The 26,210-nt window shown below is 34.6% G+C and overlaps 3 protein-coding genes across 5 annotated transcripts; 1 reads left to right on the top strand and 2 right to left on the bottom strand.

The window, feature by feature from the left end:
* Positions 1 to 7,069: 7,069 nt before the first annotated feature.
* LOC146742812 (uncharacterized) lies at positions 7,070 to 8,087 on the bottom strand. The gene has a single exon (XM_085499068.1). It carries the CDS (start codon positions 7,980 to 7,982, stop codon positions 7,422 to 7,424), a length of 561 nt encoding a protein of 186 aa, XP_085355194.1. The 5' UTR covers positions 7,983 to 8,087; the 3' UTR covers positions 7,070 to 7,421.
* Positions 8,088 to 8,186: 99 nt separating this feature from the next.
* LOC146742811 (uncharacterized) lies at positions 8,187 to 9,751 on the bottom strand. 2 transcript variants are annotated; one of them, XM_085499066.1, is made up of 2 exons: positions 9,662 to 9,751; positions 8,187 to 8,830 (listed from the first exon to the last, which is right to left on the bottom strand). In XM_085499066.1, exon 2 carries the CDS (start codon positions 8,807 to 8,809, stop codon positions 8,213 to 8,215), a length of 597 nt encoding a protein of 198 aa, XP_085355192.1. In that variant the 5' UTR covers positions 8,810 to 8,830; positions 9,662 to 9,751; the 3' UTR covers positions 8,187 to 8,212. The 2 variants fall into 2 exon arrangements, with proteins under 2 accessions (XP_085355192.1, XP_085355193.1); XM_085499067.1 differs by having other exon boundaries at positions 8,187 to 8,827; positions 9,662 to 9,743.
* Positions 9,752 to 9,819: 68 nt separating this feature from the next.
* LOC100367205 (cilia- and flagella-associated protein 91-like) lies at positions 9,820 to 25,295 on the top strand. Of its 2 annotated transcripts, XM_078008057.2 has the most exons (16): positions 9,820 to 10,019; positions 10,316 to 10,392; positions 10,640 to 10,797; positions 10,892 to 11,038; positions 12,034 to 12,393; positions 12,811 to 12,968; positions 13,286 to 13,468; positions 14,156 to 14,484; positions 14,710 to 14,856; positions 15,725 to 15,946; positions 16,265 to 16,413; positions 16,796 to 16,887; positions 17,951 to 18,120; positions 18,742 to 19,011; positions 22,195 to 22,250; positions 24,569 to 24,655. In XM_078008057.2, exons 1-15 carry the CDS (start codon positions 9,953 to 9,955, stop codon positions 22,219 to 22,221), a joined length of 2,556 nt encoding a protein of 851 aa, XP_077864183.2. In that variant the 5' UTR covers positions 9,820 to 9,952; the 3' UTR covers positions 22,222 to 22,250; positions 24,569 to 24,655. The 2 variants fall into 2 exon arrangements, with proteins under 2 accessions (XP_077864183.2, XP_085355189.1); XM_085499063.1 differs by lacking the exon at positions 22,195 to 22,250 and having other exon boundaries at positions 24,569 to 25,295.
* Positions 25,296 to 26,210: the final 915 nt, after the last annotated feature.

The raw sequence follows: 26,210 nt of genomic DNA, 5'->3' as shown, positions 1-26,210 counted from the left end.
TCCATGTATTATCCTCACCTAATGCCTAGAACCTAATGGATTCAACTAATTTTACACAACTATAGCCTAGAATCTACAGGAATCCATGTATTATCCACACCTAATGCCTAGAACCTAATGAAGTCAAATAATTTTACACAACTATAGCCTAGAATCTTCAGGAATCCACTCATTATCCACACCTAATGCCTAGAACCTAATGGAGTCAACTAATTTTACACAACTACAGTAATCCATGTATTATCCTCACCAAATGCCTAGAATCTAATGGATTCAACTAATTTTACACAACTACAGCCTAGAATCTACAGGAATCCATGTATTATCCACACCTATTGCCTAGAACCTAATGGATTCAACTAATTTTACACAACTATAGCCTAGAATCTACAGGAATCCATGTATTATCCACACCTATTGCCTAGAACCTAATGGATTCAACTAATTTTACACAACTACAGCCTAGAATCTACAGGAATCCATGTATTATCCACACCTAATGCCTAGAACCTAATGAATTCCACTAATTTTACACAACTATAGCCTAGAATCTACAGGAATCCATGTATTATCCACACCTAATGCATAGAACCTAATGGAGTCAACTAGTTTTACACAACTACAGCCTAGAATCTACAGGAATCCATGTATTATCCACACCTAATGCCTAGAACCTAATGAAGTCCACTAATTTTACACAACTATAGCCTAGAATCTACAGGAATCCATGTATTATCCTCACCTAATGCCTAGAACCTAATGAAGTCCACTAATTTTACACAACTATAGCCTAGAATCTACAGGAATTCATGTATTATCCTCACCTAATGCCTAGAACCTAATGAAGTCCACTAATTTTACACAACTATAGCCTAGAATCTACAGGAATCCATGTATTATCCTCACCTAATGCCTAGAACCTAATGAAGTCCACTAATTTTACACAACTATAGCCTAGAATCTACAGGAATTCATGTATTATCCTCACCTAATGCCTAGAACCTAATGAAGTCCACTAATTTTACACAACTACAGCCTAGAATCTACAGGAATCCATGTATTATCCTCACCTAATGCCTAGAACCTAATGAAGTCCACTAATTTTACACAACTATAGCCTAGAATCTACAGGAATTCATGTAATTTCCTCACCTAATGCCTATAACCTAATGAAGTCCACTAATTTTACACAACTATAGCCTAGAATCTACAGGAATCCATGTATTATCCTCACCTAATGCCTAGAACCTAATGAAGTCCACTAATTTTACACAACTACAGCCTAGAATCTACAGGAATTCATGTATTATCTACACCTAATGCCTAGAACCTAATGAAGTCCACTAGTTTTACACAACTATAGCCTAGAATCTACATGAATCCATGTATTATCCACACCTAATGCCTAGAACCTAATGAAGTCAACTAATTTTACACAACTATAGCCTAGAATCTTCAGGAATCCACTCATTATCCACACCTAATGCCGAGAACCTAATGGAGTCAACTATTTTTACACAACTACAGGAATCCATGTATTATCCACACCTAATGCCTAGAACCCAATGAAGTCCACTAATTTTACACAACTATAGCCTAGAATCTACAGGAATCCATGTATTATCCACACCTAATGCCTAGAACCTAATGGAGTCAACTAATTTTACACAACTAAAGCCTAGAATCTACAGCAATCCATGTATTATCCACACCTAATGCATATAACCTAATGAAGTCAAATAATTTTACACAACTATAGCCTAGAATCTTCAGGAATCCACTCATTATCCACACCTAATGCATAGAACCTAATGGAGTCAACTAATTTTACACAACTACAGGAATCCATGTATTATCCTCACCTAATGCCTAGAACCTAACGGATTCAACTAATTTTACACAACTACAGCCTAGAATCTACAGGAATCCATGTATTATCCACACCTATTGCCTAGAACCTAATGGATTCAACTAATTTTACACAACTATAGCCTAGAATCTACAGGAATCCATGTATTATCCACACCTACTGCCTAGAACCTAATGGATTCAACTAATTTTACACAACTACAGCCTAGAATCTACAGGAATCCATGTATTATCCACACCTAATGCCTAGAACCTAATGAAGTCCACTAATTTTACACAACTATAGCCTAGAATCTACAGGAATCCATGTATTATCCACACCTAATGCCTAGAACCTAATGGAGTCAACTAGTTTTACACAACTACAGCCTAGAATCTACAGGAATCCATGTATTATCCACACCTAATGCCTAGAACCTAATGAAGTCCACTAATTTTACACAACTATAGCCTAGAATCTACAGGAATCCATGTATTATCCTCACCTAATGCCTAGAACCTAATGAAGTCCACTAATTTTACACAACTATAGCCTAGAATCTACAGGAATTCATGTATTATCCTCACCTAATGCCTAGAACCTAATGAAGTACACTAATTTTACACAACTATAGCCTAGAATCTACAGGAATCCATGTATTATCCTCACCTAATGCCTAGAACCTAATGAAGTCCACTAATTTTACACAACTACAGCCTAGAATCTACAGGAATCCATGTATTATCCACACCTATTGCCTAGAACCTAATGGATTCAACTAATTTTACACAACTATAGCCTAGAATCTACAGGAATCCATGTATTATCCACACCTATTGCCTAGAACCTAATGGATTCAACTAATTTTACACAACTATAGCCTAGAATCTACAGGAATCCATGTATTATCCACACCTAATGCCTAGAACCTAATGAAGTCAACTAATTTTACACAACTACAGGAATCCATGTATTATCCACACCTAATGCCTAGAACCCAATGAAGTCCACTAATTTTACACAACTATAGCCTAGAATCTACAGGAATCCATGTATTATCCACACCTAATGCCTAGAACCTAATGGAGTCAACTAATTTTACACAACTAAAGCCTAGAATCTACAGCAATCCAAGTATTATCCACACCTAATGCCTAGAACCTAATGAAGTCAACTAATTTTACACAACTATAGCCTGGAATCTTCAGGAATCCACTCATTATCCACACCTAATGCCTAGAACCTAATGGAGTCAACTAATTTTACACAACTACAGGAATCCATGTATTATCCTCACCTAATGCCTAGAACCTAATGGATTCAACTAATTTTACACAACTATAGCCTAGAATCTACAGGAATCCATGTATTATCCACACCTAATGCCTAGAACCTAATGAAGTCAAATAATTTTACACAACTATAGCCTAGAATCTTCAGGAATCCACTCATTATCCACACCTAATGCCTAGAACCTAATGGAGTCAACTAATTTTACACAACTACAGGAATCCATGTATTATCCTCACCAAATGCCTAGAATCTAATGGATTCAACTAATTTTACACAACTACAGCCTAGAATCTACAGGAATCCATGTATTATCCACACCTATTGCCTAGAACCTAATGGATTCAACTAATTTTACACAACTATAGCCTAGAATCTACAAGAATCCATGTATTATCCACACCTATTGCCTAGAACCTAATGGATTCAACTAATTTTACACAACTACAGCCTAGAATCTACAGGAATCCATGTATTATCCACACCTAATGCCTAGAACCTAATGAATTCCACTAATTTTACACAACTATAGCCTAGAATCTACAGGAATCCATGTATTATCCACACCTAATGCATAGAACCTAATGGAGTCAACTAGTTTTACACAACTACAGCCTAGAATCTACAGGAATCCATGTATTATCCACACCTAATGCCTAGAACCTAATGAAGTCCACTAATTTTACACAACTATAGCCTAGAATCTACAGGAATCCATGTATTATCCTCACCTAATGCCTAGAACCTAATGAAGTCCACTAATTTTACACAACTATAGCCTAGAATCTACAGGAATTCATGTATTATCCTCACCTAATGCCTAGAACCTAATGAAGTCCACTAATTTTACACAACTATAGCCTAGAATCTACAGGAATCCATGTATTATCCTCACCTAATGCCTAGAACCTAATGAAGTCCACTAATTTTACACAACTATAGCCTAGAATCTACAGGAATTCATGTATTATCCTCACCTAATGCCTAGAACCTAATGAAGTCCACTAATTTTACACAACTACAGCCTAGAATCTACAGGAATCCATGTATTATCCACACCTATTGCCTAGAACCTAATGGATTCAACTAATTTTACACAACTATAGCCTAGAATCTACAGGAATCCATGTATTATCCACACCTATTGCCTAGAACCTAATGGATTCAACTAATTTTACACAACTAAAACCTAGAATCTACAGGAATCCATGTATTATCCACACCTAATGCCTAGAACCTAATGAAGTCAACTAATTTTACACAACTATAGCCTAGAATCTTCAGGAATCCACTCATTATCCACACCTAATGCCTAGAACCTAATGGAGTCAACTAATTTTACACAACTACAGGAATCCATGTATTATCCACACCTAATGCCTAGAACCCAATGAAGTCCACTAATTTTACACAACTATAGCCTAGAATCTACAAGAATCCATGTATTATCCACACCTAATGCCTAGAACCTAATGGAGTCAACTAATTTTACACAACTAAAGCCTAGAATCTACAGCAATCCATGTATTATCCACACCTAATGCCTAGAACCTAATGAAGTCAACTAATTTTACACAACTATAGCCTGGAATCTTCAGGAATCCACTCATTATCCACACCTAATGCCTAGAACCTAATGGAGTCAACTAATTTTACACAACTACAGGAATCCATGTATTATTCTCACCTAATGCCTAGAACCTAATGGATTCAACTAATTTTACACAACTATAGCCTAGAATCTACAGGAATCCATGTATTATCCACACCTAATGCCTAGAACCTAATGGAGTCAACTAGTTTTACACAACTACAGCCTAGAATCTACAGGAATCCATGTATTATCCACACCTAATGCCTAGAACCTAATGAAGTCCACTAATTTTACACAACTATAGCCTAGAATCTACAGGAATCCATGTATTATCCTCACCTAATGCCTAGAACCTAATGAAGTCCACTATTTTTACACAACTATAGCCTAGAATCTACAGGAATTCATGTATTATCCTCACCTAATGCCTAGAACCTAATGTAGTCCACTAATTTTACACAACTATAGCCTAGAATCTACAGGAATCCATGTATCATCCTCACCTAATGCCTAGAACCTAATGAAGTCCACTAATTTTACACAACTATAGCCTAGAATCTACAGGAATTCATGTATTATCCTCACATAATGCCTAGAACATAATGAAGTCCACTAATTTTACACAACTATAGCCTAGAATCTACAGGAATCCATGTATTATCCTCACCTAATGCCTAGAACCTAATGAAGTCCACTAATTTTACACAACTTCAGCCTAGAATCTACAGGAATTCATGTATTATCCACACCTAATGCCTAGAACCTAATGAAGTCCACTAGTTTTACACAACTATAGCCTAGAATCTATATGAATCCATGTATTATCCACGCCTAATGCCTAGAACCTAATGGAGTCAACTAATTTTACACAACTAAAGCCTAGAATCTACAGGAATCCATGTATTATCCACACCTAATGCCTAGAACCTAATGAAGTCAACTAATTTTACACAACTATAGCCTAGAATCTTCAGGAATCCACTCATTATCCACACCTAATGCCTAGAACCTAATGGAGTCAACTAATTTTACACAACTACAGGAATCCATGTATTATCCACACCTAATGCCTAGAACCCAATGAAGTCCACTAATTTTACACAACTATAGCCTAGAATCTACAGGAATCCATGTATTATCCACACCTAATGCCTAGAACCTAATGGAGTCAACTAATTTTACACAACTAAAGCCTAGAATCTACAGGAATCCACTCATTATCCACACATGATGCCTAGAACCTAATGAAGTCAACTAATTTTACACAACTACAGCCTTGAATCTACAGGAATCCACTCATTATCCACACCTGATGCCTAGAACCTAATGGAGTCAACTAATTTTACACAAATCACTATTTGGAATAGCTCGGCATACCAATATATCAATTAGTAATATATATAATAATTAGTAATATATTACTATATATTAGTAATTGATATATACTAATATTTATCAATTAGGATCTGTAAACAATCCAAATAAAATAAGATTCTAGTTTGAGCTTTTTTTTTCAATTTTCATACATTTTATTTTGTTTTGTTGTTATATTTTTTAACGTATTTAGTAATCACAAAATAAACAATTAACTAAAATTAAATTAAAGCAAAATAAAATAAAATAATCCCAAACTAGATTTTTATTTTAATCAAAGTGGTATCCACACTGCCAGCTAGACTGCCAGACACAGGTTGACAGAGATAACATATTTTATATTTATATAAAAAGGCCACTTAAGTAAGCTAAAAAAAATCATTTAATAAGTCTCAATGTATACATTCCTTTTGGAAGGTTTTAATACCAACATATATTACTGCATAGAACAGAGTAATTACTATATATGAACAATATTCTTAAAAAAATAGAAATCTATATAGTATAGAAGAATATGTAAACAGTAATGACAATACATATGCACTAAATAAATTGCAGCTAGTAGTCCAGCAACCAAATTATTTACAAGAAAAGTGTGAATATTCATTGAAAAGTGGTCTAGATAACTATTTGATAATATTAGGATTCACATTGCAGATAAAGTATAATACTATGACTACCACAAACCTGTTTTACAATTCAAATAGACAGGTGGCCAAGGGAACAAGATTGAAACATGTTCAAATGCCACCATTGATAAAAGCCACTGAAATTTATCAATATTTATAAAAAATAAAAAAAAGAACAGGTTGTAGTCATGACAATATGCTAAAAATAAACATAACAATGAATAATAATGGATGACATTTAATTGATTATTTTTTAGATTTACAGTGAAGACTGTGCTTTGCTATAATTTATTTGATCTGATCAGATATTGTAACTTATTTAGGAAATGTATATTAGCAATCAACATTATTTTTATTTACCTTGTATTCAAATTAAAAAGAGAATCCAGTTTGATTACTGAATCACCTCTTTTTCCTCCATCACAGACAAGGCTACTACAGATATATAAACACATTGCCCCATTACATTTATTGAGTGCCTACATCCCCATTTGTGGTGATTTTTGTGATTCTTGTTTCAATTACAACTCAGCAGAATTAATAGAGTAACGCTGCAGAAACTGAAATAAAATTAGGAAAGTATCACAGTTGTTGCATTTCCTTATGGAAGCCTGTAGTTTAAGTAATTTGTATTTTCTTATAGCCTTTTTGCTAAATCCGGGATTATAATTTTCGTATATTTGATTTACAAATATGTATCCTCCACATTAGGATCCAAGTCTGTGGACTCTAACTTTAAAATCACAGTCGGCTGGTGAGCCTTCAGAGCAAGAATGAAATGTTTATAAGCGTGTGGTCCACGAAATGGCAGACAGTCAACCAAAACACGTGCTTTGTCTTCATTACTTTTTGCATTTCTTATTTTGTCAAAATCTTGGTAGGTGAGTATACCTTCCATGAGTAGATACTGAGTGATGTCTGGTTTGGTTAGATCAAGCTCACGAATCAAAGCATCACGGTGTTTAAAAAATCGTTGACATTCATCTTGGTTGGTGTCATCAGGGTGTTTAATAATCGCTGTGTCATTAAGTAACTCCAGCAAGCCAGGATAATGGTCTTTTAAAGAGAATTTGAAATGCTGGAAAGCTAGGGGACCTTTTGACGGCAAAATGTCCAGTAGTTTGCGAACACGGTTCTGAGGATCTCGTATGGCATAGATTTTATCACAATCAAATTCTGTTAGCACAATACGATTCAAGTACAGAATTAGACGATCCACTATGATTTCTTCTTCATATAAACACATTGCCCCATTACATTTATTGAGTGCCTACATCCCCATTTGTGGTGATTTTTGTGATTCTTGTTTCAATTACAACTCAGCAGAATTAATAGAGTAACGCTGCAGAAACTGAAATAAAATTAGGAAAGTATCACAGTTGTTGCATTTCCTTATGGAAGCCTGTAGTTTAAGTAATTTGTATTTTCTTATAGCCTTTTTGCTAAATCCGGGATTATAATTTTCGTATATTTGATTTACAAATATGTATCCTCCACATTAGGATCCAAGTCTGTGGACTCTAACTTTAAAATCACAGTCGGCTGGTGAGCCTTCAGAGCAAGAATGAAATGTTTATAAGCGTGTGGTCCACGAAATGGCAGACAGTCAACCAAAACACGTGCTTTGTCTTCATTACTTTTTGCATTTCTTATTTTGTCAAAATCTTGGTAGGTGAGTATACCTTCCATGAGTAGATACTGAGTGATGTCTGGTTTGGTTAGATCAAGCTCACGAATCAAAGCATCACGGTGTTTAAAAAATCGTTGACATTCATCTTGGTTGGTGTCATCAGGGTGTTTAATAATCGCTGTGTCATTAAGTAACTCCAGCAAGCCAGGATAATGGTCTTTTAAAGAGAATTTGAAATGCTGGAAAGCTAGGGGACCTTTTGACGGCAAAATGTCCAGTAGTTTGCGAACACGGTTCTGAGGATCTCGTATGGCATAGATTTTATCACAATCAAATTCTGTTAGCACAATACGATTCAAGTACAGAATTAGATGATCCACTATGATTTCTTCAGCGAAACGTTCCCGATGAATACGTAATTTTTCTCTGTCTCTGGCTTGCATTATGGCTGTTTATAAGTTCTGCTGAAAAAATTAAAATAAAAGTGACAATTTTTTATTAACCATTACAGTACTTGCTCTACTAGTAATATATGTGCTTATCTCAAAATATTTTTCTCATGAAAACTATTTGCTAAATAAAAAAACTGCTTATTTTTAAACATTTTTGTATTCACTCTGGTACTGTATTTATAGCAATAAATATGTGTAGTTTTGAACAAGAGTTTCACCTAATTTTTAATTCGTTCTGTCTAACAATAAACAGAAATAAAACATATTATTTCAAATCAACAAAACCACCATGACTCATACCTTGGGTGAATATATTAAAATATACTATACTATTACTGTACCCTAATGTATTAACATAGTCTTGTAATTATGGGAGATTTGAAGTGCTACAAATATTAATTTATTAAGGTTGAATTGCCTGTAAATGTAGTTTTTTAAAAGAATAATCAGAAATATTCATATTCTATTCCAGTATCAATCTATTGAAAGCAGCATACAATAAACAGGTGTGGCAGGTTGTCTTAATTACACACACACCAAGTATAGGACGTGTTGGTCACAGACTGGTAAAATGACGTAAGTGTCTTTAAAACAGTTGTTTTGTAAATTGAGACACAGACTTCTAAAACAACTAATGGTATCATCTAAATGAAAAAGTTTGATAATAATAAAACAGTTGTTTCATTGAACAACGGAAGTTACACTCTGATCTGAAGTGATGCACCTACATTCGGCGGGTGTGGTTACTTTTTTGACAGCGTTAAACGAAATATTCAATTTAATGATAATACCAACCATTAAATATAATCATGTCTAGATGGAATAAATACGAAATATACTTACCACTACTGGCTTAACCGACCACGGTTACTTCCGGACAATACACTTTCACCTTCACTGATCTTCATTGTTGCGTTTAAGAGCTAAGTTCTCGCGAGATTTTGCGAGGCTTGAAGAACACTCAATCAAATTACCGCGCATGCGCAGGTTGCTATGACTGCGAAGTAAATTTTAGAAGGCAAGAGAGGGAGTCCATTTTGCACTTTTCGAAGCATCAAAACATTGCCATTTTCGTTAGAAATTGTGGATTTTCGATAACAAATGCAGTTAATGTAATTAACTAAGTTGCCCAAGATGTCGATGACTCAAACGATTCGGAAAGGGCAGGCGAATCCGTCCCGTACTCATGATTATTTATATGGTAAGTTTGCTGGCACACCATCGACGATCTGTGAGGTTTTATGAATGTTACAGTTGTTACTGACTTTATAGTCCTAATTTTACTAAATTATATAATGTTTGTATGTTTTTTGTATTACACGTGAAATGAGTAATTTGAAATCTGCGTGCAAATATTAAAATACGTAATATTGTTTGTTTATGTACGTGTGCTTAACACTTAATAACAGATTAATGGTTTGCGACTTTTTGAAATAAGACTTATTTTTCATATTTCCAATAAATTGAACAATGTTTTAATTTGTATCTCGTACGCAGATCCTCTGTTTAGCCTATCCAGTGACAGAGACCATGCAAGGGCAACATTTAAAGCCCATACCAGCACGGACAGGGTTGTAAGTATTACTTTTGTTATTTAAATTCATTCAGTTTTATTATTTTTTTACTGACTGTAATTTCACTCTTATTTATGAATATAGCCATGGCTTCGATTATATGTACAGTTTGTACAGTATTGTCTTCTACTTTCAGAAATTAGTACCTACATGAGTTGTATAGGTGACATTTTTCAATTTTGGTATCAACATAAATTGTTAATAATAATATCTATTTTTTTTCTTCAATACTTTTGCGTTTTCACAGCGAAGGGTACCTGAACACAACACCATGTTCAGTGCTCTACGGCATTTCCCAAGATTCAGTATGAGACTGGATGCAACTGACCCTGTTCCTAAATTCATATCTCGTCAATGGAGAGGATATGGTGATCAAGCCAGAGAAGCTCTTGTTAGATACACCACGTAAGTATCATTGGCTTTACATGTGAGATTTCTAGTCTCTTTCACTGTTTTTATGGAAATATTTGGTTTTTACACTGTCTTTATTTTTATTCAGGTTCAACTATGACCCAAATGTTCAAGTTCCTCAGAAACAATTTTCTGATGCCCAAGTAGCTGGTCAAAATAGGTACAAATATTTCAGACGACCAATTATTCCATTTTTACAACAAGTACCTCCTGAAGTTGTCCTGCAAACCACAAAGTAAGTTGATTTGTCTGTTACAGTTGTTAGTTCTTGATCAATTCCTGATTCTTGTGTCTTGTTTCCATTAACCCTCTTCTCACTGGAATCTCCTTTCCTAGGGTGCAACTCTCATTGAATTTATAATTTTGAATATTTGCTGATAGAAATGTTCTCATCATGTCAGGATTTTCACATGAGCTGAAGTTTATAACATCACTGTGACTCCTTGTCCCCAAATCCCCCTTCCAGCAATTTATAACATCACTGTGACTCCTTGTCCCCAAATCCCCCTTCCAGCAATTTATAACATCACTGTGACTCCTTGTCCCCAAATCCCCCTTCCAGCAATTTATAACATCACTGTGACTCCTTGTCCCCAAATCCCCCTTCCAGCAATTTATAACATCACTGTGACTCCTTGTCCCCAAATCCCCCTTCCAGCAATTTATAACATCACTGTGACTCCTTGTCCCCAAATCCCCCTTCCAGCAATTTATAACATCACTGTGACTCCTTGTCCCCAAATCCCCCTTCCAGCAATTTATAACATCACTGTGACTCCTTGTCCCCAAATCCCCCTTCCAGCAATTTATAACATCACTGTGACTCCTTGTCCCCAAATCCCCCTTCCAGCAATTTATAACATCACTGTGACTCCTTGTCCCCAAATCCCCCTTCCAGCAATTTATAACATCACTGTGACTCCTTGTCCCCAAATCCCCCTTCCAGCAATTTATAACATCACTGTGACTCCTTGTCCCCAAATCCCCCTTCCAGCAATTTATAACATCACTGTGACTCCTTGTCCCCAAATCCCCCTTCCAGCAATTTATAACATCACTGTGACTCCTTGTCCCCAAATCCCCCTTCCAGCAATTTACTATTACTAGGTGACATTGTATTAATTTATTTGAGTTTTGTTGATGATGTAAAGATAGGAATAATGTCACTGTATGAATTTTAATTTCACTGCCTACAAACATGTATTTTGCAATTACCTTGTCTGTATTTAGAGTTGATCCTCTATCTGCACCCGATGAAGCTATGGCACGTCCACCGACACCACTGACAAGAACCGTAGAAATACAGACAGATTACAGAGATAGTGAAGCACAGACAGATCCATATACTCCGGAATACGTAGTAAGACCTGGGTCTCAGCCTGAGTTGCTTACACTTGCTACGCTGTCACATGGACATGGTTTACCAGCTGGGTTAGCTGAAGTGGAGATGATTGAAAGGGCTAGAGCTAAGAGAGCATGGGAAGCAACATTACCAGCCTTAAGTGATACAAATCAGTTGGATAAACGCAGAAAAATGATGGATGAGATGGAACGAAAAGAATGGGAATTACGAGAACAAGAGATTGAAAAGTAAGTTTAAGTGCAGTGAAAGCTAGTTTAAAAATATTATTAATAGGTAATCCAATAGATCATTGCTTCATAGACAAATAGGATTATTAAGTAATGCTTTTTAATAAATGCATTAAAGATTGATTTGGATCAACAAACATCCTGTGAAACAAAACACAAAAATTTCCTTCATCCCTACTGTATGTGGCACATTTCACAGACTTCGCACAAAATTGCCAAAAATGTAGCACAGGTGATATACTGACAAACAATGACAAAAACACTTTTTTTGGCCTAACTGAATTTCATTTCTTTTATTCTAGTCTACACTAATAAGTGTTCCAAATTCCCATATTTCAAATGAAATATCTTCACACTGTTGTGACTCAGTGTTTTTCATCTGTATGACAATTTCACTTTTATTATCATATTTTACAGATTACAAGAAGCCAGACTCGAAGTCTTGATGCAAATCTTGAAAGAAAGAGAAGAAAACCACCAAGAATTGAACGCTAAGAGACTGGACAAATTATGGTCCAAAAAACAACAAGAAAGAGAAGACAGGGTGAAAAGAATTCGTAATGAACATATCAAAAGTATGATATATTCTCACCTCAGATTAGTAATGTGTATTTACTAAGTAATTAAGTAGTAATAGACAAGTCTCACACTACAATCAAACTTCCCATAGACAACAATAACAAACTTTGATGTAATGTATTTGCTCTATTAGTAGTGCATACATTTAAATAAATGAAGTAAATTCAAATATTTTCATGATTCGGTGAATAACAAATACTATACATAGTTTACATGTGCTTCTATTGAAGATGTATTTTTAATATAGTAAATATAGTTGTCCATCTTCTGATATGTTTGTGACAAACTAATATTTCTGTATTCTTTCTTACAGCTATTCGTAAACTGACTGAAACACGGCGTAAAGTAGAAGGAAAGTTGGAACGGCGAAATATTACTCAGAATTATTCTAACTTTGGAAGTCAAGTGTATGCACCAATGACAAGGTTAGGTGTCTTTCTAGACAGAGGATCAGAACAGTTTCTTGTCAAGAGTAAATACCTCAGTACATACCAAGGTAAGCTTATAGGGTGGCCAATTTATTCTTTGGTTCACTTTTACAAGTCTCATAAGTATGGGGGAAAACTTGCTAACTCATTCATGGGCAACTTGACTGATGCAAATCATTTGTATACTTTTCAGTCCTTAAAAAACTTCTTAACATTATTCAAAATGTTTTTTAGCAATTCCTAGCATTTAGTTGTGATAGATCAGGGGGTAATTGTTGGTCATCTGCTTTAGTAAAAAAACTAAGTGGTTGGTGAGTTATTGAGTAAGTTTGCTAACTTGTTGCCCCAATACTTTGCAGGGAACTGCAAATAAATATAAGGTATTCATATTATAATAATTACACTGTTACATAAGTGTCACAAGGTTTTCTCATCAAATGCTTCAGTGTCCAAGCATAATGAATAATTTGTGATGTAGAAAAAGTAACAAGCATAAATCTAAATTATACCGTTTCCTGAAAACATTGAGAATTTTTATTGTTTTACACAGAGATTCATGGAGTTTTACTTAATGTATATAAAATAAATCCCAGTGAACAATAAATTGCAAGGATATAAAACACAGTTCTTCCAAATTGGCATTATGTTTTGAATTTCATGTAAACAAACAATGTACTTTACATGTCTTTGTACATCACTATATTACAATACCCAATTTTAGTTCCTTATGTTCTTGTAAATATATTCCAACTTAGGACTAATGGAGCTGGAGAACTCGCTGCCAGACTACGTCACCCAACCCAGGATACAAGCACCTAAACCCAAAAGTGCTGGAAAAAGTGGATTTGTAAAGCGTGCACAGCGTAGAGGAAAAGAGCTAACTGAAATCCACAGTGTTATAAAGGATGCCAGAACGAAAGCCTTAGAACCACCCAAACCACTACGATTTCTACAAAAGATTGAGAAGCCGGTACCCAGACCACCAACACCATCGGTTGAAGTTCCAGATCAAATGGAAGAAGAGAGAGAATTGTCTATTATTCTTTTACAGCAAGTTATTCGTGGTAGAGCAATACAAAATATGGTGGGTTTTCATTTATTTATGTCTTGAATGATGTCGTAAATATATTCTCATCATTACAAGTTATTTTCTCAATGCAAGACTAAATTTCAGAGAAGTCACTGTCCTAGATTTCTTACAAAATTTAGTGTTTTTTCCTGACACAGAATTTGCAAAAAATAATTATGGAATAAGAGCAGTTTACTCTAACTTGTAATACATGTACTATGTTACACTTTATTTTTTTAGATGTTTGAAGGTAAAGAGAAGCGTTTAGAATTAATACGAGAATTGAGAAGTACGCATGCCTTGCAAAATGCTGAACAGCAGATGAAGAAACAAGATAAACAAGCTACACTAAATCTACAGAGACAGAGAAGATTGCATGAGCATAAGGTGTGATATATCTGTTATATTAGGTACATCAGTAGTACTCGCTACTAGTAGTGGCGGAGCTGGGGGGGGGGGGTCCCCCCCCCCCCCGAAAAATTTATTCAATATGTTTTTTTATAATATAGAAAAGTCATTAACTTAGTCTGGCGATTTTAAAGTTTGGACCCCCCCCATAAAAAAAACCTGTATCCACCCCTGACTAGCGTACATGTAGCACATCTCCAATACAAGCACATATAAACCCAAAATTGCATACAAAAAATACTTATTTTGACCATAGAAATACCTTAAATAATTTATGTAAATGCATGCTTATAAAGCAAATACTGTACTTAGTATTACTACATGTCTGTCAGCATAAACAATAGAATTTAGCCATGAAAACCCATACTGACTGGTTGAAGTGTTTGAATGTATTATGGACCTCATTCTGATTTGTAATATGTGGATTTATGTTAGAACACTTTCATTTGGTTGCAACAGATGTAGCAACAAAGCACCGACAAATCTATATTAGAAGCCGCATCCCCAATAGAAGTCACATCCATTCTTTTTGAACAATTAAGAATGAAGAAGATCACAATTTCTACAGATGTTCTAATAGAAGCTGCATCCCCTCTGTTGCATTGTACCATTTTAATAGAAACCACTGCTTCTAATACTGATTTTACAGTAATATGTGATGGAATAGAATAAAATCAAATAACTGAACAAAAACAATGGCTCAGACACATCTCACAGAATGCTTTTCGCTGCATTTTCAGGCCATTATTTTTCACAGGCTTATAAGAATATTTGTTTAGTTGAATTAATACAATTTGACTGGTACATAACATGATCTGGTTACTAATCATGTTCCTATGGTATATAGGAATCCTATGTTGAGGAAGCAATGGCTCAACTGGAAGGAGCTGCCAATGGTGACATGTTGGATTTCCTTAGCAAGGAGCTCATCCGGTTACAGGAAGAACGTCGTATCCATGCATTCTCCATGCTGGCTGAAAGGAAAAGACGTATCCGTGAAGCAGAGGAATCTGGAAGAAGGCAACTTGAGGAACGAAGAAGGAGGGAAGAGGATGAAATCTTCAAACAGGTGAGTACGATTTTATATGAAAGGTTATGACACTCTACAATCTGATAAAATCATTGAAATCTATGTATATGGTTTGTTCTATTGATTTAGTAAAATTGCTGTTACTAATTTTACAAAAAGGATTTTAATTTTCAATGAAAAGACTTTTTGGCTGTTTTGTATGGAGTTTATTTTTACTGATTTTTGATGAGTTGAATGTAAAATATAGAAAAAAGGGTATATTCACTGGAATTTTTTTTAGTGAAAATAGATTCTGAGGGATGATAAAGTATTTTACAGTATAGTGTTTGACATGGAAGTTTTTCTTTGATATTTCAGGTGGTCAAGGTTCATCAGAATTCTGTGGACACCTATTTAGAAGATATCATTTTACAGGCTGTGGATTTCACAGCTGATGAGCAAGCCAGAGGTGAAATACAAGCACAGGCTGAAAAGATTAATGATATTGCATATGATATGGAAGATAGGTATGTAGTGTTATCACTAAATGTGTATACTAACTAAAACATATGTCTCACTCCTTGACTCCTACTCACATGTACTTGCCTAAATCTGCAATCGGTTTATGTTCCTTTATCTGAGTGTGTTCAACACATGATTTAATAGTCATTAAGCATGTTTTATTTCATCTCAAATTACGTGAGAAATTTTGATCTTCAAACACAAATTAAATTGCGAAAAGAAGTATTAGGTTCTGTGTATAAAACATTAGTGTAAAGTGGTTATTTTAACCAAAATCGGCTAGTAAGGCGTCATATGACACAGGTCTGTGCTGAGACAACGATTTGACACAACACAACGATTTGACATGTTCATGCTGTAACTATATGCTGTTATTCCTTTTTTCAGGCGTACTAAACTTGAATCTGAAGAAATAGTATCTGAATTAGTCCATGGCTTCTTGATACCAGAAGTACGGAAACAGACGATAAAAGAGAAAGGTAAGACGCTTTACATTGTGGTTTCTGTTACCAGAAGATTTCAAATTTGAATAACAAAAAAGCTGTTAGAGTTAATGTGAATATATTTTAAATCAGAAATATTACCAGAATTAGAACATATCTCACACTTAAAAACACTTCATCTGATGGTCTATGCATTTGTGATAGTACAATTTCAATGTGTGCAGAACAATGTACAAAACCTCTGAAGAGATTGTTTCTGGATTTATGGCAATAGAAAAATAATTACATTGCAATTGCATTTCATTAATGAATATGACATTTTGGTGTACAGTAGTATAATATGAGGTTATTATGAGAATACCGAAAAGTATGAAGTACAGCAGAAGTATTGACTGACGTGCAATTACATTATTGTTATATATCTTTTCCTCCCGAGGACACATCATGGGAATGGTGAAATACAAACAGATTGAGCAAACTTCTTTGTGTGGGGTCAAACCCTGGGGCTGCCCTGTTTGTTTGTATTAGGACGCTTACGCACATAATCATTCCATATTTGGAATCCGCATTTCCTAATATGGTAGGATGAAAATACCCAGTGCAATAAGTGAAGCATTAAAAGTTCTGAGCTGGAGCATAAAATAACAATAATTACCATACTATGTAACTTGAGTGGACAGGATCACAACAGTTGAAAAAGAAAAACTTTACATATTTATATTCTTGTTTTTAAAAGTGAGCTACGCATATAGAATAGAATAGAATTCTTTATTGATACCGTAAAGATAACATGACATTTAATTTTTGGTAAACAAGTTAATAAAGATTTATACATAGTTGAGGAATCATAAAACTTTCCATGATAATTAAAGAGTGTTTGTAGAAGTGTTCTTAATACTCATTATTTGTACAAATTTTTTATATTTATTTATATCTTGGAATCCATCTATACAGGATTTGGCTGAATGTGTCTGTTGTTTGCATATATGGTGCATTCTGTTGTGAAATGTTCTTCATCTTTATCAATTTTGGCAGTTTTGTAAATACAGTAAATATATACAAAACCATTGAAATTGACAATATTATGTATCTTTCACAGTAAAACGTCAACAACGTAAACATCTGCTTGCTGCACACAAGATAATCCATGATGAAGGAGAAGGAACCATGGAGATGCATCCCAAGCCAGCAACACCAGTACCAACTAAAGAACAAACACCTCCTTCAACACCAGTAGCAGAATCAAGACCAACATCGTCAAGATCAAAAGTAAGTTCTTGTCACTGGTATCAGAGAATAATGCTTAAACCATTAACTAATACATTCATTGATCAATTATTTTAAACCATTAACTAATACATTCATTGATCAATTATTTTAAACCATTAACTAATACATTCATTGATCAATTATTTTAAACCATTAACTAATACATTCATTGATCAATTATTTTAAACCATTAACTAATACATTCATTGATCAATTATTTTAAACCATTAACTAATACATTCATTGATCAATTATTTTAAACCATTAACTAATACATTCATTGATCAATTATTTTAAACCATTAACTAATACATTCATTGATCAATTATTTTAAACCATTAACTAATACATTCATTGATCAATTATTTTAAACCATTAACTAATACATTCATTGATCAATTATTTTAAACCATTAACTAATACATTCATTGATCAATTATTTTAAACCATTAACTAATACATTCATTGATCAATTATTTTAAACCATTAACTAATACATTCATTGATCAATTATTTTAAACCATTAACTAATACATTCATTGATCAATTATTTTAAATCATTAACTAATACATTCATTGATCAATTATTTTAAACTATTGTTGTAATATATTTGTTTGCAGTCTGCAGCATCCCGTCCTACATCTGGTGCTTCTAAAGCCAGTTCCAGAAAGGCTTCAGCACAAGGCGATGCTGAACCAGATGCTCAAGGATCAAGACCAGGATCTAAATCAGCATCTCATGCAAGTTCTAAACCAGCATCACAAGCAGGATCCAGACCTGGTTCAAGTGGATCCAGAAAGAGTGATAGAGGAACACCAGTGACATCTAAGCCTGCATCCCGTAGGAGTTCTGCTGCTTCTGTTAAGAGTGACAGAGCTGGATCTCCTAAGGTTAGTCTTGTCAACTTACTTTGGACATCACCAGTGTGATATTTTCAACTGTCATTTATAGGGTTGTGTGCTTCTAACAGAAAAATAGTGTTTGTAGAAATGTAGGAGAGTAATACTCTCTCTGATATTGCACCGTTTGTTAGAATTTCTTTTAATTTCACAAGAAACTAATTTTCAAAATCACAGAATTAAGACAGAAAGTTGCAGTAAACATTTCCCTGGGGTCATTAACACAGAAAGTTGCAGTAAACATTTCCCTGGGGTCATTAAGATAGAAAATTTCAGTAAACATTTCCCTGGGGTCATTAAGATAGAAAGTTTCAGTAAACATTTCCCTGGGGTCATTAAGATAGAAAGTCGCAGTAAACATTCCCCTGGGGTCATTAAGATAGAAAGTTTCAGTAAACATTTCCCTGGGGTCATTAAGATAGAAAGTCGCAGTAAACATTCCCCTGGGGTCATTAAGATAGAAAGTTTCAGTAAACATTTCCCTGGGGTCATTAAGATAGAAAGTTTCAGTAAACATTTCCCTGGGGTCATTAAGATAGAAAGTTTCAGTAAACATTTCCCTGGGGTCATTAAGATAGAAAGTTGCAGTAAACATTTCCCTGGGGTCATTAACACAGAAAGTTGCAGTAAACATTTCCCTGGGGTCATTAAGATAGAAAGTCGCAGTAAACATTTCCCTGGGGTCATTAAGATAGAAAGTTTCAGTAAACATTTCCCTGGGGTCATTAAGATAGAAAGTCGCAGTAAACATTCCCCTGGGGTCATTAAGATAGAAAGTTTCAGTAAACATTTCCCTGGGGTCATTAAGATAGAAAGTCGCAGTAAACATTCCCCTGGGGTCATTAAGATAGAAAGTTTCAGTAAACATTTCCCTGGGGGTCATTAAGATAGAAAGTTTCAGTAAACATTTCCCTGGGGTCATTAAGATAGAAAGTTTCAGTAAACATTTCCCTGGGGTCATTAAGACAGAAAGTCGCAGTAAACATTCCCCAGGGGTCATTAACACAGAAAGTTGCAGTAAACATTTCCCTGGGGTCATTAAGATAGAAAGTTGCAGTAAACATTTCCCTGGGGTCATTAACACAGAAAGTTGCAGTAAACATTTCCCTGGGGTCATTAAGATAGAAAGTCGCAGTAAACATTTCCCTGGGGTCATTAAGTTAGAAAGTTTCAGTAAACATTTCTCTGGGGTCATTAAGATAGAAAGTTGCAGTAAACATTTCCCTGGGGTCATTAAGATAGAAAGTCGCAGTAAACATTTCCCTGGGGTCATTAAGTTAGAAAGTTTCAGTAAACATTTCTCTGGGGTCATTAAGATAGAAAGTTGCAGTAAACATTTCCCTGGGGTCATTAAGACAGAAAGTCACAGTAAACATTCCCCAGGGGTCATTAACACAGAAAGTTGTAGTAAACATTTCCCTGGGGTCATTAAGATAGAAAGTTTCAGTAAACATTTCCCTGGGGTCATTAAGATAGAAAGTTTCAGTAAACATTTCCCTGGGGTCATTAAGATAGAAAGTTGTAGTAAACATTTCCCTGGGGTCATTAAGATAGAAAGTTTCAGTAAACATTTCCCTGGGGTCATTAAGATAGAAAGTTTCAGTAAACATTTCCCTGGGGTCATTAAGATAGAAAGTTTCAGTAAACATTTCCCTGGGGTCATTAAGATAGAAAGTTGCAGTAAACATTTCCCTGGGGTCATTAAGATAGAAAGTTTCAGTAAACATTTCCCTGGGGTCATTAAGATAGAAAGTTTCAGTAAACATTTCCCTGGGGTCATTAAGATAGAAAGTTGCAGTAAACATTTCCCTGGGGTCATTAACACAGAAAGTTTCAGTAAACATTTCCCTGGGGTCATTAAGATAGAAAGTTGCAGTAAACATTTCCCTGGGGTCATTAAGATAGAAAGTTGCAGTAAACATTTCCCTGGGGTCATTAAGATAGAAAGTTGCAGTAAACATTTCCCTGGGGTCATTAAGATAGAAAGTTGCAGTAAACATTTCCCTGGGGTCATTAAGATAGAAAGTTTCAGTAAACATTCCCCTGGGGTCAGAGTCACAGTAAACATTTCCCCAGAGTCATTAAGTGAGAGAGTCACACTAAACATTGTCCTGGGGTCAGAGAGTAAGTAAACATTTCCCCAGAGTCATTAAGTGAGAGTCACACTAAACATTGCCCTGGGGTCAGAGAGTAAGTAAACATTTCCCCAGAGTCATTAAGTGAGAGAGTCACACTAAACATTGCCCTGGGGTCAGAGAGTAAGTAAACATTTCCCCAGAGTCATTAAGTGAGAGAGTCACACTAAACATTGTCCTGGGGTCAGAGAGTCACACTAAACATTGCCCTGGGGTCATTAAGATAGAAAGTTGCAGTAAACATTTCCCTGGGGTCATTAAGATAGAAAGTTTCAGTAAACATTTCCCTGGGGTCATTAAGATAGAAAGTTTCAGTAAACATTTCCCTGGGGTCATTAAGATAGAAAGTTGCAGTAAACATTTCCCTGGGGTCATTAACACAGAAAGTTTCAGTAAACATTTCCCTGGGGTCATTAAGATAGAAAGTTGCAGTAAACATTTCCCTGGGGTCATTAAGATAGAAAGTTGCAGTAAACATTTCCCTGGGGTCATTAAGATAGAAAGTTGCAGTAAACATTTCCCTGGGGTCATTAAGATAGAAAGTTGCAGTAAACATTTCCCTGGGGTCATTAAGATAGAAAGTTTCAGTAAACATTCCCCTGGGGTCAGAGTCACAGTAAACATTTCCCCAGAGTCATTAAGTGAGAGAGTCACACTAAACATTGTCCTGGGGTCAGAGAGTAAGTAAACATTTCCCCAGAGTCATTAAGTGAGAGTCACACTAAACATTGCCCTGGGGTCAGAGAGTAAGTAAACATTTCCCCAGAGTCATTAAGTGAGAGAGTCTTACTAAACATTGCCCTGGGGTCAGAGAGTAAGTAAACATTTCCCCAGAGTCATTAAGTGAGAGAGTCACACTAAACATTGTCCTGGGGTCAGAGAGTCACACTAAACATTGCCCTGGGGTCATTAAGATCCTACCCATGCACTCCCTGTGCTGTACACCATGTAGTCCAATACTAAAAAGTCACTCACTTTCTGGACATAACTCACTTTCTAACTTGCTATCTGTTTTCCATTCCTTCTGATGTAATCATAGGAGGGATCCAGCCAAGAGTCACACTAGAATAGTGTTCTGCCTTTTACTCTGTAGTTGTAAGTAATCTGATGCATACTGCTATATGCACTCAATAACCTGATTATAATTAGCATAATTAACAGTGGCTGTCGATTAACATAATAAGTATTATTGTATATGTGCAAACAATAGACTTCTAGTCATCCCCTGATACCTACAACCAGTTATTTTATTTGAGTATTTTTGTTTTAGTCTGCAACACTAGCATGTGAATAACATTACTGCATGTTTAGTAGATTATAAAGATATATGTTAGTATGTAAGGTTCTTTTTGTAATCTGTCAGCATATGGGTTAAGGTAGTAACATAGGGAAAGAGAGTTGAAAATTAATCTGTGCTTGCGACATTTTAAAAAAAGTTACTAAAAAGTATGTTAGATATTGGTGATACAGTAGTGCATATACCGTACCAATGTTTGTATGAGTGGTTACCTGATGGTCAATTTTGCTGTTGTTGTTTTTAACTATTTTGAATATAGCTATGACTGTTTTTCACATTTTCAGTATTGATATTGTGAACTAGATTTAGATTGGAAATTCAAAACACTGATGACTGGAAGAACTATACCTTGTTTTTTCATTATCTGCCTTTGTTTTTTAGCTACCACAAAATAACTACAGACATGATACCAACAATCTGTTGGACAATATTAACAGGTTGTAATTGGAAAACTAAAACATAGAGAAAAATATTGAGACAAGTTTCTTGTACATGAAATAAATCACAAAAAACAACACTCCAAAATAAACATTAAGCCGGAAACCTTGCAAAGTGTAAAACCATCTTTATTTGACCTTTGACAAACATTGGTACAGCATATACACTATTGTATTCACCTATATCTAAGCTTTCAGATGATGTATAGGTTATATTTGATTATATTTGCAGCACTGAATCAGGTGGCCAATTGGTCTATAATAATCCTAATTCTTTAAGAAGATGTCTGTATCACAGATTAATTTTCAAGTAGTTTTACCCCTATTGATACCTTAAATTGCCAGCAGCACAAGCATGTGGGAAACTCATTATGTATTTTGTGAAATATTACATTAGAGATTTTTACCTTTTCTGAATATTGTTGTTTTGCCTAGGTTTATCCATTGTATATGTGTCAATAATTATTAGAACAATAACTTGCATCATTGTAAATAATTTTATACTGGTTGAAAGCAAAAAGTATTAATTTATAAAATAAATTTTGCATGGGTTATAAAAAAGCGTATTTATAGATAATATTAGTTTAAAAGCATCTGTTATTATACATGTAATGTCTAAATCTCTTTGTGAACGTAAAAATGTAAATTTTTATCTTACTGATATTCATTCTTGATCTTGAATTAACTAAAGAATTTTGTTTTTTAATATTATATATCTGACAAACCAATATAAAATGTTAAGTATCCCATCTGAAATGAAATTGTGACTATTTATAGAGTTTAAATTATTGTGTATACATAACAAAGACATGTGTAATTGATACTACTGATGGCTTTACACAAGTCTGACACATTGTAATCATGTTTGCTTTGGATGATGACACTATCATCTTTGATATAATGCAATTATCTTTGCTTTAGATTTATTTTAACATATTACCAAACACTAACCTCTAAATATTAAATAAAGTATGCTTTGTTTATTCTACTCATTTTTGCATGGTTTCTAATACTTGACTATGATAGCTGTCAAACCAGTATGTGATTGGTACAAATCAATATCATTCAAAACACAATTACAATCTGTTAAAGGATACAACGGTACAAAATGTCTAGTCCGGTAGCTCATGACTGATTTTTTTTTAACTTCATTTAATGGCAAATTATAAACTTCTTATATAATTTGATAGGTCCTCTTTGATCAACACCTTGGCGGCAGCAAAATATCTAGAGTTAGCCAATAAACTTGAAAGCATATTTTCATACTAAACAATAACAATCGAGAGAGTTCGGCTTTAAATGTTTGCTACATGATAAAGTAACAAACATGATTTGACACTTTGTACAATATCGTCGTTTCCTTACAATAATTCATACTGGTACTGACAGTGATAATTAAGATAGTCAGATGCCCTGTTTTATTTCCATGCTCTAACAGTGTCATGTCAGTGGTATCCAGTAAACTGCTGTATTTACATGATTTGAAGATTTCATGGCATTTTTTAAGTCAAAATTTCACAGAAGTTACGAACACTTCATGTTGATGGACACAAATGCACAATTTGCACCGATTCATGAAAACATATGTCTCGATAAATTAAAGCAGTTTACAGTAACTTGACGACTGTTAATTCCAGTCACGTAAGAAAATGTTATTGACTGTCATTCTCTGTTTGCAGGTTGACAAACCATCATCAGTTGCAAAAGAATCACCAAGAGCTTCTCCAGCAACGAAAGAATCCCCTAGAACATCACCTGTTGCTAGGGAATCCCCTAGAACATCACCTGTTGCTAAGGAATCCCCTAGAACATCACCCGTTGCTAAGGAATCCCCTAGAACATCACCTGTTGCTAAGGAATTCCCGAGAACATCACCTGTTGCTAAGGAATCCCCTAGAACATCACCTGTTGCTAAGGAATCCCCTAGAACATCACCTGTTGCTAAGGAATCCCCTAGAACATCACCAACTGCAGAAGATGAACCTGAAAAACCTGCATCACCGGTAAAAGAAAAGACACCAGAACTAGCTGTTGAAAGTGAGAAAGCAGAAACTACTGAAGAACCAGAAGATAAAACTGGAGAAGTGATGTTGCCAACTGAAGAAGCTACAGAAGAAAAGGCAGACACTGAAAAACTCAGTTCTCGATCAGGAAGTGCTAAAACAGAAGATACAGGAACACAAGATTAATTTTATTAATGTATTGACTTTTTACTGGAAATAAAAATTTATATTGAATGGTGACTGTATTCATAAAGTATATTATATGGGTGTGTTCTAGTCCAGGACTCTCCCAAGATCATGACGTGTGTAAAGATCCCTGAATTGCCTAATATTTCTATATTTACACTTCTTCCAAACGTATGAAATGTTAGTCTTGTCATTAAAGCATTCATATATGTAATAATTTGTTGTTTAATAACATGTGTAATAATTGCTCTGACACAATGGAACATGAGCTTTAAAGGTCACATGAAGAAGAACTTGTAACATGTGCCTGATGCATCACACACCAATCTGAAAAACATGGCTTGAACTGTGATTTTGTAATCAACATTACCAATAAGAAAACTTGTGTGATTCAGTAAGTTGGTCAATCCTGAGAATTTCAACAAATCTATGGAAATATTGATCAATTGTCAGCTCTTTGCAATGTAATTTCAATTCAGATCAGATTTTGTAAATGATGTAATTGTTACGTTTATTTATACGATACAAATGTTTTAAGAACTTTGTGATAAGCATTGCCTCTTCTGCTGTTGTGAATGAAATCTGTTCACAATATGACAAGTGCACATGATGGTATTTTTTTTTACTTCTATATGCAATCTTCAATTAAGCATATATGTGAATATTTCTTGTTTCCTGGCCCATTTTGAAGTGTTCTAAATTTCTTGCATTGAGTTTAAATTGGTCCTTGTAAAAAACTTGATTAACGTACATAAATAATTATTTTTTATATGAACATTTAGATTTTAAAAATTTAATCATGAACTTTTGTATTCTCATGGTTGTAAATGATACATTCTCATGGTTGTTTTAAGTATGTAAATAAATCTAATTGTCAAAATCTTGGCTTCGTTTTTTTTTCTCATTTATCTGGTACACCATTAAGTGCGGTGTTTGTGATTGAGTACAGTGCTCAAAGTACATCAAGCGACCATATTATTGGTCGGATATACACAGGCTCAAAGTACTGTCAAATACTTTATTTTCGCTTGGAATTAATTTTTGCTGAAGGAATGATTTGGTAAAAATAAAATCCAGCGAATATACCGGTACCTTTTTCCTATATTTTACATTCAACTTGTCAAAATTCAGT

This window comes from Saccoglossus kowalevskii, chromosome 5 (assembly GCF_978046115.1).
Source record: "Saccoglossus kowalevskii chromosome 5, keSacKowa6.1, whole genome shotgun sequence".
Classification (NCBI taxonomy): Eukaryota; Metazoa; Hemichordata; class Enteropneusta; family Harrimaniidae; genus Saccoglossus; species Saccoglossus kowalevskii.
This window is presented reverse-complemented; position numbering and strand designations above follow the sequence as displayed.

Bases quoted from the DNA above. Each gene is read 5' to 3' on its own strand.
- LOC146742812 (XM_085499068.1), bottom strand. From the start codon at position 7,982: ATGTGTTTATATGAAGAAGAAATCATAGTGGATCGTCTAATTCTGTAC.
- LOC146742811 (XM_085499066.1), bottom strand. From the start codon at position 8,809: ATGCAAGCCAGAGACAGAGAAAAATTACGTATTCATCGGGAACGTTTC.
- LOC100367205 (XM_085499063.1), top strand. From the start codon at position 9,953: ATGTCGATGACTCAAACGATTCGGAAAGGGCAGGCGAATCCGTCCCGT. The intron at 10,798-10,891 runs GTAAGTATCATT...ATTTTTATTCAG, and splicing joins GCTCTTGTTAGATACACCAC to GTTCAACTATGACCCAAATG. The intron at 12,394-12,810 runs GTAAGTTTAAGT...CATATTTTACAG, and splicing joins CGAGAACAAGAGATTGAAAA to ATTACAAGAAGCCAGACTCG.